Source organism: Cydia amplana, chromosome Z (genome assembly GCF_948474715.1).
Source record: "Cydia amplana chromosome Z, ilCydAmpl1.1, whole genome shotgun sequence".
In the NCBI taxonomy this organism is placed as follows: Eukaryota; Metazoa; Arthropoda; class Insecta; order Lepidoptera; family Tortricidae; genus Cydia; species Cydia amplana.
This window is the reverse complement of record NC_086096.1, coordinates 39032041-39046992: the sequence shown is the minus strand read 5'-3', so window position 1 is coordinate 39046992 and position 14952 is coordinate 39032041. Positions and strand designations below refer to the sequence as shown.

General features: G+C 44.4%; 1 protein-coding gene across 1 annotated transcript in view; it reads right to left on the bottom strand.

Moving 5' to 3' along the window:
* Nucleotides 1-14952, bottom strand: part of LOC134661543 (protein crumbs) — a 136827-nt gene that overhangs the window by 17950 nt on the left and 103925 nt on the right. The window contains exons 28-37 of the mRNA XM_063517675.1: nucleotides 13766-13907; nucleotides 12359-12451; nucleotides 11074-11232; nucleotides 10530-10723; nucleotides 9788-9892; nucleotides 8291-8419; nucleotides 7239-7367; nucleotides 6201-6277; nucleotides 5491-5630; nucleotides 4877-4963 (exon numbers count right to left, since the gene is read on the bottom strand). Coding sequence (XP_063373745.1) covers nucleotides 4877-4963; nucleotides 5491-5630; nucleotides 6201-6277; nucleotides 7239-7367; nucleotides 8291-8419; nucleotides 9788-9892; nucleotides 10530-10723; nucleotides 11074-11232; nucleotides 12359-12451; nucleotides 13766-13907 — 1255 coding nt within the window. The remainder of the gene's footprint in view (nucleotides 1-4876; nucleotides 4964-5490; nucleotides 5631-6200; nucleotides 6278-7238; nucleotides 7368-8290; nucleotides 8420-9787; nucleotides 9893-10529; nucleotides 10724-11073; nucleotides 11233-12358; nucleotides 12452-13765; nucleotides 13908-14952) is intronic.

Here is a 14952-nt window from a genome sequence, read left to right as displayed (position 1 = left end):
TGGGAGGTGTTAGACTTTGGTTTTTGGGTAGGTCTGCCAAGCATCCTTCGGATCCTTCCGAAGCAGAATCAAACTCGCTTTCACCTGCTGAACCTTCCTTTGTTGGACTTACGGCTTCCTTTGTTGGTGACTGAGGAACAGCGTCCGTGTTTTCCGTGTGTCCTTCGGACGATGAACTCGGGCCAGCTAAGGAAAATCTCGTGCGGCGCACAGGTAGTATTTGATCCGCGTGTCTACGAAAGCTGGTCCCTCCGTCTAAATTTATTTTATAGGACACTGGTCCCGTTCTTGCCCCAATCTTACCCGGAGTCCATTTACCTCCGCGACTCGAATAATCTCTTGCCAGTACTTCGTCTCCTAACTGAAATTCCCTATCGCGACCGCCGGCTGCCTCCACCTGCCTTTGTTGTGCCCGGCGCACGACCTCGGCGGTCTCCGGTCGCAGGGCGTCGAGCCGGTTGCGCAGGCGTCGACCGAGTAACGCGACCGCGGGCGCTACTCCAGTACTCGCGTGTTCACAGTTTCTGTATTGAAAAAGAAACTTGTGTAGGCCTGTTGCTAGATCCTGTCCCTTGTACAATGCCTTTTTTAAAGCCTTTTTTACTGATTTAACAGTGTTTTCTGCCGTCCCATTGGTTTGTGGTTTGTACGGGGCGGAGGTGGTATGCTTAATCATATTGTTTGCGCAATATTGTTTAAAATCTTCGCTTTGGAACGGGGGTCCATTGTCGGTCACTAATTGTCGCGGAAGACCAAATCTCGCAAAAAGGGATCTTAGGAATGTTATTGTATCTTTTGCTGACGTACTACGGATCTCTTCCGCCTCCAACCACTTAGAATGCGCGTCTACTAACACAATATAATACTTTCCATTAAATTGTGCGAAATCCGCATGCAAACGCTGCCACACGGTGTCCGGAAACTCCCAGGGATGTAGGCTGGCACGCGGGGGGGCGTCACGCACGCTGCAGCACGCGTCACATTCCTTGGCTATTGTTTCGATATCTTTATCAATGGATGGCCAGTAAACATAATTACGCGCGATCGATTTCATTTTAACAACTCCTAAATGGCCTTCATGAATTTCCGCCAACACTTTTTGTTGGTATTTCGGTGGAATTACTATTCTATATTTATATACAATGCACCCATGTTGTAGATTTAAGTCCGCTCTTCTAAAATAAAAAGGTTTCACTTGTTCATCGTCACATCGATCCGGCCAACCGAACAAAATAAAACCTACCACTCTACTAAGTATCGAGTCCTTCTTTGTTTCTATTGCTATTTCTTTAAAACTTATCGGTAAAGTCTCGTCCGTAAAAAATAAATAGTGACATTCTTCATCCTCCCTTGTCTTCTGTGACTTACTTTGTAACGGCAAACGCGAGAGTGCGTCTGCGCTCACGTTACTTTTTGAAGCAACGTACTCAATCTGAAAGTCATATGCAGCCAACTTTGCCGCCCATCGCTGCAGCCTGCTTGCTGCCGTTTGAGGAATACCCCCTTTTGGTCCAAAAATATACGTCAATGGCTTATGGTCCGTTTTCAGTAGGAATTGCCTACCAAATAAATATTGGTGATGTTTTTGTACTCCATAAAAAATTGCTAATGCTTCTTTGTCTAGCTGACTATAATTTTTCTCGGCATCTGTAAGCGTTCTCGAAGCACAGCTGATTGGCATTTCGGTACCGTCGGCAAACTTGTGTGTTAAAATCGCTCCGATGCCATAAGCACTACTGTCAACCGCTAAAATTAAGGGCAACTTTGGGTCATAATGTGTTAAAACTTTGTCACTACTTAATAAAGATTTAATTTTGTTGAACGAATTTTCACAATTTTCATTCCACTCCCACGTGACCTCTTTTTTTAATAGGTTATATAGAGGATGTAATAGAGTGCTTAAATTAGGCAAAAATTTACCATAATAGTTAACCAGTCCCAAAAACGCTTTTAATTGCGTAACATTACCCGGTCGCGGTGCATTTGAAATAGCTACTATTTTTGACTTATCGGGATGCAACCCGTGTCGGTCGATCACAAATCCAAGATATGAAACCCTTTTTTGTAAGAATTTACATTTTTCAATTTTTACAGTTAAACCCATTTCTGCCAGTCTTTCGATTACCGCTCGCAGATTTTTCATATGTGTCTCTCTATCCTTGCCTGTAACACAAATATCATCTAAAAACACCACCGTGTTTGGTAAACCTCGCAAAGTTTCTTCCATAATTTTCTGGAATTTTTCAGGCACGCAACTCAATCCGTACGGAGTTCTTTTATAAACATACGTTCCAATATGTGTAGATATAGCCGTGGCCGCCTGGGATTTTTCTTCCAACGGTACCTGCATATAGGCTCTAGTCAGATCTATTTTTGAATATTCTTGTCCCCCGCTTAACGCTGCGAATAACTCATCAATACGGGGGAGGGGATAATAGTCCCTTTTGAGTTTTGGGTTAATGGTGGTTTTATAATCCCCACAGATCCTAATTTCTCCCGACGGTTTAATCACGGGTACTATAGGAGTACCATAGTCTGACTGATCTACCGGGTGTATAGAACCTTCCTGTTCCATCCGCACGATCTCCCTCTCGACGGCCGCGCGCAGCGCGAGCGGCACGGGCCGAGCGCGTATGAAAACCGGTTCATTATCTGCGAGTTGTAATCGAATTGACTTTTTACACTTTCCTAAACCATCTGTAAACACTTGTGGAAATTCTCGAGTTAACTCGTTGACAAATCGATTCTGAACAAAATTATCCTCGTCCGTCTCAATATTGTGTATGTCGAAGTACTTAATATTGAAACGACGAATCCACGATCTACCTAGCAATGGGCGGCTACCATTTTTAATAACATACAACTTTAAATCTCTTTTTGTAACATTATTTATCGATGCAGTTAATAGAATATAGCCCACTGATTTGATCAACGAGCCTGCATACGCACAAAGTTTAATATCATCATTAAACAAAGGGTAATCAGGGAAATAACGTAAATAATCCACTTCGTTAATGGCAGAAATTCGACTACCAGTGTCCACTTCAAATTTAATCACAGAACTGTCAATTGTAACATCTGCAAAAAACGGTTTTTCTCCTGACGCGCACACCCGGATGTGATAAAAGTCACTATCGGACTCATCCGACTCCTCCTCCATAAAAAAATGTCTCCTATTTTGTCCCTTATTCTCAGGCAACTTACACATATTTTTAAGGTGTCCTTTACGTTGACACTTATCACAATTATATTGTTTAAAACGGCACTTATCTGGTCGGTGTTGTTTACCACATCGCCAACAAGCCGCCGCCGCCGCTGCCGCCGACGCCGCCGTCGCGGGCGCGCCGTGCCGCGCTCCCCGCACGGCGTGCAGGCCCTCGCCCGCCGCGCCGCCGCCGCCGAGCGCGCCAGCGGCCGCGCCGCCGGTGCCTGCGCTCGCGCCGCTGCCACTCGCACCGCCTGCACTCGCACTCATGCACCCGCGCACACCACTCGCACTCGCCTCCGCATGTTTCTCGGCCGCCTCTAACGCCAGAGCTAGCTCCACCGCCTTTTTGTAATCGATATTAGTCTCCGCGAATAACCGCGATCTCATATCATCACTCGCCAATCCGGACACAAACTGATCTCTTAAGTTTTCCTCTAATGTAGTACCAAAAACACAGGTTACCGCTAAATGTTTTAAATTTTGTAAATAATCCGATAACGATTCGCCCACTCGTTGTCTACGTAATCTAAAAACATGGCGTTCGGCGATAACCGACCGCTTGGGCTCAAGATGATTTGTCATTAATTGTTCCAACTCCCCAAACGTTTTGTCCTCCGGATTAGCAGGCGCGCACAGATCACACATTAAATTATACGTGGGTTCACCGACTAATGTTATTAACGTTGCCACTTTCAATTCTGTTTTGATTTCGTTGAGTAATATAAATTGTTTTACGCGGCGTATGTAATTTAACCACTGTTTCGACTGTAAATCGAAAGGTTCCACTTTACCGATCGGCATTTTGACACCGCGTAACGAAATTTATCACTGATTTGTAATATTTGTAATCTAAAACGGTAAAATTCCCGAGTCGTCGCCAATGCAACGTCAATGAAAGTCTGCAGTCGGAAGCTAACTGTATTATTGATAATGAACTAAAACTACCCTAAACTTAGTAACAATCATACCCTACACATACATATTTATGTGTATCTACATACGGCTACATAAGTCTGTTCAAAATGTCTTACTCTAATATTTATTAAACAAATAAGCAACTTTGGGCCACTGATAAATGCATCATACCTTGAAGCTTATCCCATTCCAATAATGGCGAGGCTGGGGTAACAATTAAATAGTTTTTAACTTAATTTTCGGTAAAAAAACTTAGCTAAATTACATCTGTGATTAAGAGGAGACGCAAAATTGTAGTTTTTTTTAAACACGCTAGGTATTCGACTATAATTATATATTTGCAAAGGCAGACTCTAATCAAAACCTTAAAAGGTTACTTTGGTTCGATAGAAAAATATCACGCAAACATGTTCTATTTTTTATTTATTTTCAATTGTACAGTCAGCAGCAGAAGTTGCTAAGCGGGCGAGGTGTTCAAAATTACCTTGACGCGCTCTTGTTACGCCTCGCCCGCTTAGCAACTATTGCTGCTGACTGAACATCGCTACCCTGTATATCACAGCAATACATTTTAGTATAAATTAACTAGTGATGCCGCCGAGGGATTAGCCGAACACAATTTAAAATAGAAGTATACTTCGAGCTGTTGAGGTAAACCGTTAATACCCGTGCAATCGCCAAATCTTCCATCGCAAGTTTCTCGCGGCGCGGCATATCTTTTGTCCCCTTCTAATATAATTACATTAGTCTTACCTTGAAGTATTTGCCGGCGTCGTTATCCGTCGTGAACCCGTCTCCCTCCGTGTACTCGAACACGTTTTGTTCCGTGGACGTTTCCACCTGAGGATATAACTTTTAATGTGTGAAAAGTATTATAAAAAAAATTGTAATGTGACATTTTTTTAATAGTCTGTCAAGCAAATTATGCCAGTAGCAATGTACAGCAAAGTGAAGTAGAGCAACACTTCAAGAGCAGTATTGCGCTAAGAATGTACAAAGAAGCAGCAATGTACATCGAACCAAAACATGTAATTATCATAACCTCAAATTTTACAAATATTTACGATCAACGAGCATGATTGTACATTGTAGGCACCTTGACTTTGCTTAAGTTTATGCACAATCTTATTTAATATATTGGTATTACTGGTGACAGTAGAAATTTATCTTGAAATAGCAACGATTCAGAATGTAAACAAACATGATGGCTGTCATTCACGGTCCACATTCCACAGATAAAACACAGATGACACGCGATTTTGGAAGTATTCGAAAACAGTGTTGCTAACCCGCGATTTTTCAAATGTGCCGCCTTTTACTACTGACAAGATTTGCTTGACCAAGTATATGTATAGTATGACAGGTACCGTGGGCTGCAGCGTGTGTTCCTGCGGCGCCGAGCCGCCGAGGTAGATCTGCCCGTCGGTCAGCAGCAGCTGCCAGGCCGCCTGGTCTATCGGCGACGTCGTGGTGATCTCGTCGTGCCCGGTCGGGTCTACAAATGCCGCTAAACGGAGATAAAACAAGTTTAAATCAAAGAGTTATTGATTCTAAGACAATCGTGCTACCTAGTTTGACAGCCGAAACAGATGGCGCTGTACTGCGCCATGTGTTTTGAGGTCACTGAACGGTCTAAGGCCAACTTTTGACAATCAGAGTTACCACGTAATGTACAGAGCCGTACAGCGCCATCTCGTTTAGCTGTTAGATTGTTCAGATATGTTTGAGGCCTTCGAAGAGTTCATTACAATGTACCATAGACTAGGAATCCTCTTATCCAATTATTTCATGAAACCGATGGTGCCTAAAATATTGGGGTGCGGGGGACGAGGTGAGCGAGTCCCGTGTCGTGATTGGTCCGTTCAAAGACACGGACGTCACACAAAGACAGTTTGACTCGAAGATGGAGTAAAACTACCGTATATTTGTAGCAGAGGGGGTAGCGTTACTATGCTCAGTCTAGAGGATGTCTTGTCTGTGCAATGTACAGTCAGTAAAGCTATTAGCTTAGCACCTCTGCATACAAATATGTACATTGGGCTTTGCGAGTGTACATATAATAAGATAAAGTACATACCAGTGAGCATGTCTCTCGCTACGGCAATCTTGAGCACGCTCCACTGCGAGTGCGTCTGGAGGGAGCGCCGTATGGACCTGTTGCAAAATGATAATTATCTTGTTAGGTTTTTTTAACTTGGTCACCCTACACGCGTCAGCTAGCAGACGCCCTCAAACACAGTATTGAATAGATTCCTCGAACAGTTCTAATGCTGGAACCACACTTCGCTATGCGTTATTTGCATACCCCGCAACGGAGCTAGCAAAACCGTAGCATATGACAGTTTTGTGTCAGGGTAGGCGATGATGATGAAACATTTTGCTTTAACTTTATTGTATGTAAGATTAATAAAATTGATCGAGAACCTTGTTGACCCTCTTCCGATATAACCCGGTTCAATTTACTGTCAAATAATATAAATTACCAGGTCAATGTCAATATTAGATGCGTCTCAATGTATCTGTTATTTTGTTTATAAAATCACGTTTTTTTTTCGCATTTATTTCAAATATTAACATGGATTTTTTATTGCTTGATAATATTGGTGTGTTTGAAAACAAAGAAAATATATTTTTTGTACTTTAGTTTATGCGTAGTAGTGATAACCCTGACGTACAACTGCTACAGATTTGCTAGCTCGGTTGCGAGATATGGTTATTTGTTATGCGACTACGCTGTATTCGGTCAAATATTTGTTATGTGAGCGAACAACAAACACGGCATCCACACTTCGTGCCGGTGTGCCAAACTTGGTGCCGGTGTGCCAAACCTTTATGGTACGTTTTGACTTTGAAAAGCGTAAGCGAGTGAATGAGTGAACGAAGTGTGGGCAGTCGAGACGCATATTCGGCTTATTCGTGTCCTTTGAAGTGTTTCAAAAAACCGACAGGATAGGCGTATTTGCTATTCGCGCTTATGCGTTATGCGGGCAAATATATCAAATATAGACGAATGAACCCTCCACACTTCGTCGTATGCGGCCGAATAACGCGCATAACAAATAACGCATAGCGAAGTGTGGTTCCGGCATCAGACGAAAGACACTTTAGTGCAGACCTCTTCTCCGGCCAGGCCCCGCCGAGCCGCCACTCCAGAGACGCCTGCTCCTTGTACACGCCGACCGTGAACCACGAGTCCGGCCCGGCGACGCTCTCCGCTCTGAACAGGGTGCCGCCGAGTTTCGTCCTGCGGATTATAGGTTGCCGTTACCACAACGTACCGTAAACAGTGGGGAGACACTAGACTTCGGGCAAACTCGGCTCCGTTCGGCTCAGCAATTAGGGTTGACACTTAACGTCCCTTTGCGTGCACGACCACAGATAAGATAATGACTTGAATTTTTGACAACCTTAAATAGCCGAAAGGGATAGTGCCATAAGTTAGAAATGGATATCATGATTCGACCCTGAATCGCTGTTAAACTTCGGTTTTGTACGAAGTGTACTTTCTGTACGGTAGGTAGTACTATTACTTATTTTATGCCGTAACTGTAATTTTTTTCGCATATATTTTCTTAGACTTAGCTGTTAGTTTAGTGATTGTTTATAAAAAGACAGGTTTCATTGTCATAATTTTAACGTATTTACCAACAGATGGAAAGTATGTAGGGTTCTTGGTATAGTCACGTGTACTAGTATAGGCAGGCGTGGCTCACTCCGCGATTTCATCCCTTTGCTACAGGTAGCTAAAAGTACATCCGATCCACATCAATTTTGGTGGGTAGCCATAAGCCGCGCGTGGCGCTGTCGCCACCTAGCGGCCATATCTGTGCTGATCGAACAGACGCGTTTTGTTAGAGAGCGAGTCTTCTGTAACTAGTATGTACTATGATTTATTCTGTGGCACTGACAATCCAACCTCTAGACTGAGCTTAGGCCAATTCTTTCATGAAACCGATGCTGCCAAAAATACGGGGGTGCGGGGGGACGAGGTGAGCGAATCCCGTGCCATGATTGGTCCGTTCAAAGACACGGTCCAATCACGGCACGGGATTGACTCGAAGATGGAGTAACGCTACCGTATGTGTGGCAGAGGGGGTAGCGCGACTATGCTATGTCTAGAGGTTGGATTGTCTGTGTTCTGTGGTATAGGTAGAATAGTGTGTAGACCTGTATGTTATGGTGACGGAGGTGGGCGGCGGCACGGCGGCGCCCCCGTGCAGCGAGCGCGGCCGCCGCAGACGGTAGCCCAGCGTCGTGTTCACGCCGTCGAACGTCGCGTTGGATATGCATTCGTAGCTGTCAATAAAACCATCATCATCTTCCTCGCGTTGTCCCGGCATTTTGCCACGGCTCATGGGAGCCTGGGGTCCGCTTGGCAACTAATCCCGGTAATTGGCGTGGGCACTAGTTTTTACGAAAGCGACTGCCATCTGACCTTCCAACCCAGAGGGTAAACTAGGCCCGTATTGGGATTAGTCCGGTTTCCTCACGATGTTTTCCTTCACCGAAAAGCGACTGGTAAATATCAAATGATATTTCGTACATAAGTTCCGAAAAACTCATTGGTACGAGCCGGGGTTTGAACCTCCGAATTGCAAGTCGCACGCTCTTACCGCTAGGCCACCAGCGCTTCCATGCTTCCACGTCAATAAAACATTAATAACTCATATAAAATCCTTAAGAAATAGAGTTCAAGAAGAATGAGAAATAAAAAACCATTTTTCAAACGGTAGGTACCTTAATCAATCATCATTTATCCAGCAAAATCGAAAGTTTGTTATCTATATAAGCTGTTGATCGATTACAAGGAATCTTTGTACCTACTTTACTTTGAACGCCACGCCTCATCGTGAACCTTTTCGGGATGCACGAAGGTCGATATTGTGCTGTAGCTGCGCACGTCAGATGACGTGTTTGGCGGTCGCCATTACATATGTAGTGCATAATCCTTTGCCATCCTATTTTCTTGGAAACGTTCATATTTCTCATGCTACTTCAGTCAACCTCAGTACTTTTTGTATTTAGAGTGACTGAAATAGCATAGTACGTTCGTGCGTTTCCGGGAAAATACGATAGTAAAGGATTATGCACTACATCTCTAACTACTATTTTTTCGTATATTTCGAAGATAACACAGAAACAATCATACACGAAACAGTCATTGAACAAGCATGCTTAGATACAGATGTTTCCTTGGATATATCTCACTAAGAACACATAGTATTCCCTTTCTAATCAATCTAAGAAAAACGGGACGACACTACTACAGTGTTGCCACTTTTTAATTTCTACTCTTTTTTGCCAGGCTGTATATTCAGATTTTTTAATAAAACAAAGCAGTGTGCGTTAAAAGTACCTTAGGGAATTAAAAGGTAAAGCTTACATTACTAGGATGACATAAGAAAGCACTGGTAACTGGTAGTGTTAAGTCTTGGAGGATATAATCAAACGGAGACGCCATGTCTGTAATTTTCTGTACAAAACTGCCGATTTTTGCGGGGGAGGGGAACGTCAAATGTATGCGTAACGTAAAAATAGCCATGTCAGATAAACGTCAGTCCATACATTGTGTATGACCGTTGGCCGCCTATTTGCGACAGAGGGGAAAGCCTGTTAATGGCTACTCCGTTTAGTTGTATCTTCCAAGTAGTAAGTAGTACTCACCCCCCGTCGAGGTTCCGGCAGTGCGAGTTGAGCGGGCACGCCTGCAGCTGGCAGAACTCCACCTCGGCGCACTGCTTGCCCTTGTAGCCGCGGGGGCACGAGCACCTACCGTCACAGCATTACTAGCTACCAACTAGTGGAACTGGCCATTACTCATGTATAGCTGGTCAAAGGACTGTCTCATTTCAAACATAGAGAGAATCATGTTTGTCTTATACTAGTACTAGCACCCAAAAGAAAAGGATGAGTATCGTTTTTTTTTGTTCTTATATACTGACAATTTGGCTTGACCAACTATACATATTTTTATTTTATACGGCATTACATTTGACACACATACACTGAGAAACAATATTTTCACAAATGAACAAAACAACAAGAGACTACATTATCAAACAAATGAACAACGCAAAAGTGCAACAAGTATGGCATATAGGTGTTGGTTTGATTTCTAGCTACTGTTACTGTCACTTGTACTGGCTAGCCTCATCATCTTACAATACTACAAATATCAAAGTTTGTATTTTTTATGGTGTTCATATCGAAGGAAAATTGTACAGAATACCTTCTATTTTTTTTACAGGCCACGCCATAATATTATAGCTCGTAAAACCTCGGCTCTGTCCGTCCTTACGTGTAGTTGTTCCACGTGACGCTACAGGAGGCGTTATGCAGGCACGGTTTGAACGGACACCTCGCCGGCCGGGTGAGGGACGGCGGCATACGTCTGTCTCTGTCTTACGTGTAGTCGTTCCACGTGACGCTGCAGGTGGCGTTGTGCAGGCACGGGCTGGAGGCGCACGCGTCGTCGGTCACCTCGCCGGGCAGCACGCCGGCCGGGTCGAGCGTCACGTCGCCGAAGGACAGCGGCAGGCGGAGGCCGGCCACGCGGAGCGGGAAGAACTCCACTATCGTCACGTTCACGCCGTTCGAGATCTGGGGGGAGGGGGGCTCGTTTGCAATAACCGAATTTATACCCTCGTCAGTTGTACTCACGGTTTAACTCATGTATTTTTAGTCACTAGTACTTGGTAGTGACCACGACAGCGAAACATTCGCGCGAGTGACTAGAAATACGTGAGTTAAACTGTCTTTACGTAAGTAATTAAAGAAATTGGGAACATTTAAAATGTTAATTATAGCTGGTCAACCAAATCTTGTCAGTAAAAAAAGGCGCGAAATTCAAATTTTCTATGGGACGATATCCCTTCGCGCCTACATTTTTCAAATTTGCCGCCTTTTTCTCCTGTCAAGATCTGGTTGACCAAGTATAGATTTGAACTGACCTGGACGTCCTGTATGACGCCTTTAAAGTAGTCCGCGTCGGTGGGCACCCGCGGGGTGGCGGGCGTGGGGAGGGGCTCGGCGGGGGCGGGCGCGGGGGAGGGGGAGGGGGCGGGCGTGCTCGCCGCGGGCGGCGGCGGCGGCCCGCCCAGGTACAGCACCTGTGGGGACCATTCATGTTCAAATATGACGCACTCAGTACAAACTTCTTGACCCGAGTGACAAGTACGCCTTATATAAAAAACCGGCCAAGTGCAAGTCGGACTCGCGCACGGAGGGTTCCGCACCATCAACAAAAAATAGAGCAAAACAAGCAAAAAAACGGTCACCCATCCAAGTACTGACCCCGCCCGACGTTGCTTAACTTCGGTCAAAAATCACGTTTGTTGTATGGGAGCCCCACTTAAATCTTTATTTTATTCTGTTTTTAGTATTTGTAGTTATAGCGGCAACAGAAATACATCATCTGTGAAAATTTCAACTGTCTAGCTATCACGGTTCGTAAGATACAGCCTGGTAACAGACGGACGGACGGACAGCAGAGTCTTAGTAATAGGGTCCCGTTTTTACCCCTTGGGTACGGAACCCTAAAAACATGTAAATATCGTTTTACCCATTTAAAATTCCTAGATCTCAAAAAGGAATAATGTCAAAATGCCTGAATCCCAGATTGCCTAATATTTTTTTATACAAAAGCTAAAAATGCAGGGTATATTCGGGCATAGACATTTAAGGGCATATTAGGTATCGTATTTTATTACAAAGGGCAATAATTTTTTTCTTCTACTTTTTCCCAATCAGAACACGCGATACCGAATGAATCTCCACTATTTTTATTAATGAAAAACATAATAACTATTAATAAAATAAAAACTTATAAATAAAAAATTTGGCCTAGGTCGTGGTCGCTCGGTAGGGTACCCAGAAGGCTGGCCGCATTGCCCCGCTGGATGGCAATGCTGATCCGCTGGGGAAAATATTGGCCAACCCTCTGGTCACCAGAAGCTTCTATAAGGCGCTTTGATAGCTCCTCATAGAGGCTGCGCGCGCTAGGTCCCCACGGCCCCAGGGTTTCCACCCCAAACGCCGCAAATATGTAGCTACTACCTAGTGTCGCATATTTGCGACGTTTGAGGCTTTCGGCTATTTTTATTAAACCTGTATATAATTCGAGCTGCTTCTAAAATTGCGCGATTTTTTTTTATCGAACTAGGTACCTACCTAATAAATCGATTACGGGCAAACCCTAAACCCGCGGGAACTTCAATATAAATCATCGCCTATTACCTGAGCGTCCAGTTGTTTCGCGGCCGAGATGGATTTTCTGAAGTATTCCGTCCCGTTCAGTTTCACCTGCACCAACGTTGAGTTTCTCACAACCTGCCAAGTATAGCAACATTTAAATATAATACTTAATTCTATACTTTTATAATAGTATGAAAATGTTATATATTATAAAACGTGCGTTGGCCTTCCTCAATCACCAATTTCGCACATAGCCAATAATTCAAAGAATGTACAGTCGCTATAGAATACATCGGAGCAGCCAAGGTGCTCACAAATATCTGAACACGCCTCTATTTTCAAGGCGCTAGAGCGGGAGTTCAGTTATTTTAGAGTTGATAGATACATATGTGATGGCGACTGTACCATGCACATACCTATATAAATGTAGGTTCTGATTGAAACGCTGATGCTGATGTACCAGCAACTCGCCGCCCTTGAGCGACGCTCCGACCAGCGTCTCCTCGGTCTGGCCGTACCTTTGTAATTACTATGATAATTATATAGTGTTCATACCTGTATAAGATGCAGGTTCCCGTTGTCGAGCCTGGTGCCGCCCACCGTGTAGTCCTCCGGGGTCTGGTTGAAGCGCAGGTGCACCAGCAACTCGCCGCCCTTGAGCGACGCTCCGACCAGCGTCTCCTCGGTCTGGCCGTACCTTTGTAATTACTATGATAATTAGACAGTGTTCATACCTGTATAAGATGCAGGTTCCCGTTGTCGAGCCTGGTGCCGCCCACCGTGTAGTCCTCCGGGGTCTGGTTGAAGCGCAGGTGCACCAGCAACTCGCCGCCCTTGAGCGACGCTCCGACCAGCGTCTCCTCGGTCTGGCCGTACCTTTGTAATTACTATGATAATTAGACAGTGTTCATACCTGTATAAGATGCAGGTTCCCGTTGTCGAGCCTGGTGCCGCCCACCGTGTAGTCCTCCGGGGTCTGGTTGAAGCGCAGGTGCACCAGCAACTCGCCGCCCTTGAGCGACGCTCCGACCAGCGTCTCCTCGGTCTGGCCGTACCTTTGTAATTACTATGATAATTAGACAGTGTTCATACCTGTATAAGATGCAGGTTCCCGTTGTCGAGCCTGGTGCCGCCCACCGTGTAGTCCTCCGGGGTCTGGTTGAAGCGCAGGTGCACCAGCAACTCGCCGCCCTTGAGCGACGCTCCGACCAGCGTCTCCTCGGTCTGGCCGTACCTTTGTAATTACTATGATAATTAGACAGTGTTCATACCTGTATAAGATGCAGGTTCCCGTTGTCGAGCCTGGTGCCGCCCACCGTGTAGTCCTCCGGGGCTGGTTGAAGCGCAGGTGCACCAGCAACTCGCCGCCCTTGAGCGACGCTCCGACCAGCGTCTCCTCGGTCTGGCCGTACCTTTGTAATTATTATGATAATTAGACAGTGTTCATACCTGTATAAGATGCAGGTTCCCGTTGTCGAGCCTGGTGCCGCCCACCGTGTAGTCCTCCGGGGTCTGGTTGAAGCGCAGGTGCACCAGCAACTCGCCGCCCTTGAGCGACGCTCCGACCAGCGTCTCCTCAGTCTGGCCGTACCTTTGTATTTTTATTTTCTTCATTAGGCGAGCAAATGCATTGAATTTATCAACTTAGTGTATTAATATACTGACATTACATTAACGTATTCATTAACTAAATTTCAATCTGATAAATTTTATTTTATTTTGTATTCCTCTTTTGAATTCTGAGACCTCTGTTATTCTAGGCGCTATAAGTGTTAAAACTTAGCTATAAGTGTTAAAATTTAGGATCCATTTATTGTAAGGCTTCTATTGCCATTTTCAATTATGCTTCTTCTCTCTCTTTTTGTACGCATATGTGTGTGCGTAGGTGCTAGCATTAGTTGTAAATTTAATACTTTGTAACTGTGAGTTCCTGTAATTGGCTTCCTGTTTTCTATTGTTGTTGTTGTTGTTTCTTGTTGTCTATTGTAAGTTTTAAAGCTGTTGGTTCTCCTAACATAAATAAATAAATAAGATAATTAGACTAATTTGATATGACAAACTTGATCGATAAAGTGAATAATATTTTCCATTCATTTTTGTGGATTGTCTAATGCCCTAACCTATAATAGAGAACTGTTTTGACGGTAAGTGGTCGACGCAAGCTGCGAGTGAGACGCCGCGATGCGACATCTCGCTCCCACGTTATATGATCATGGATATGTCGAGGCCGGCGTGTGCGGTACGGACCGCCACTGTCACTAAATGTACAGAGTGTTGTAAACCTATAACAGGGTGTCAGAAATTACGCAATATTGAATCCAATCACTTCGAAACAAAGTTCAAAATGTTGTGGGAATTGTAAGGTAATTATATGTATATTTTGAGAATTCATATCCATATTGTTTTAACAATTTACAGATTAAACTCGGCAAATAATGATGTTTTATTCATTAAGAGACAGTCAATTGACACTTTGGACAAGTCACGTGGTCTGTCACGTGACTTGTCCAACGGATCGACTGCGTGGGTAGATTGGCGGGAACAGCTGGCTTTAAAAACACAAGCGAGTACCTGAGTGGGGCATTCTGTTGGTAACCTCGGAGTGAGACGGATCTCTCGGAAAATACTTTTACTAG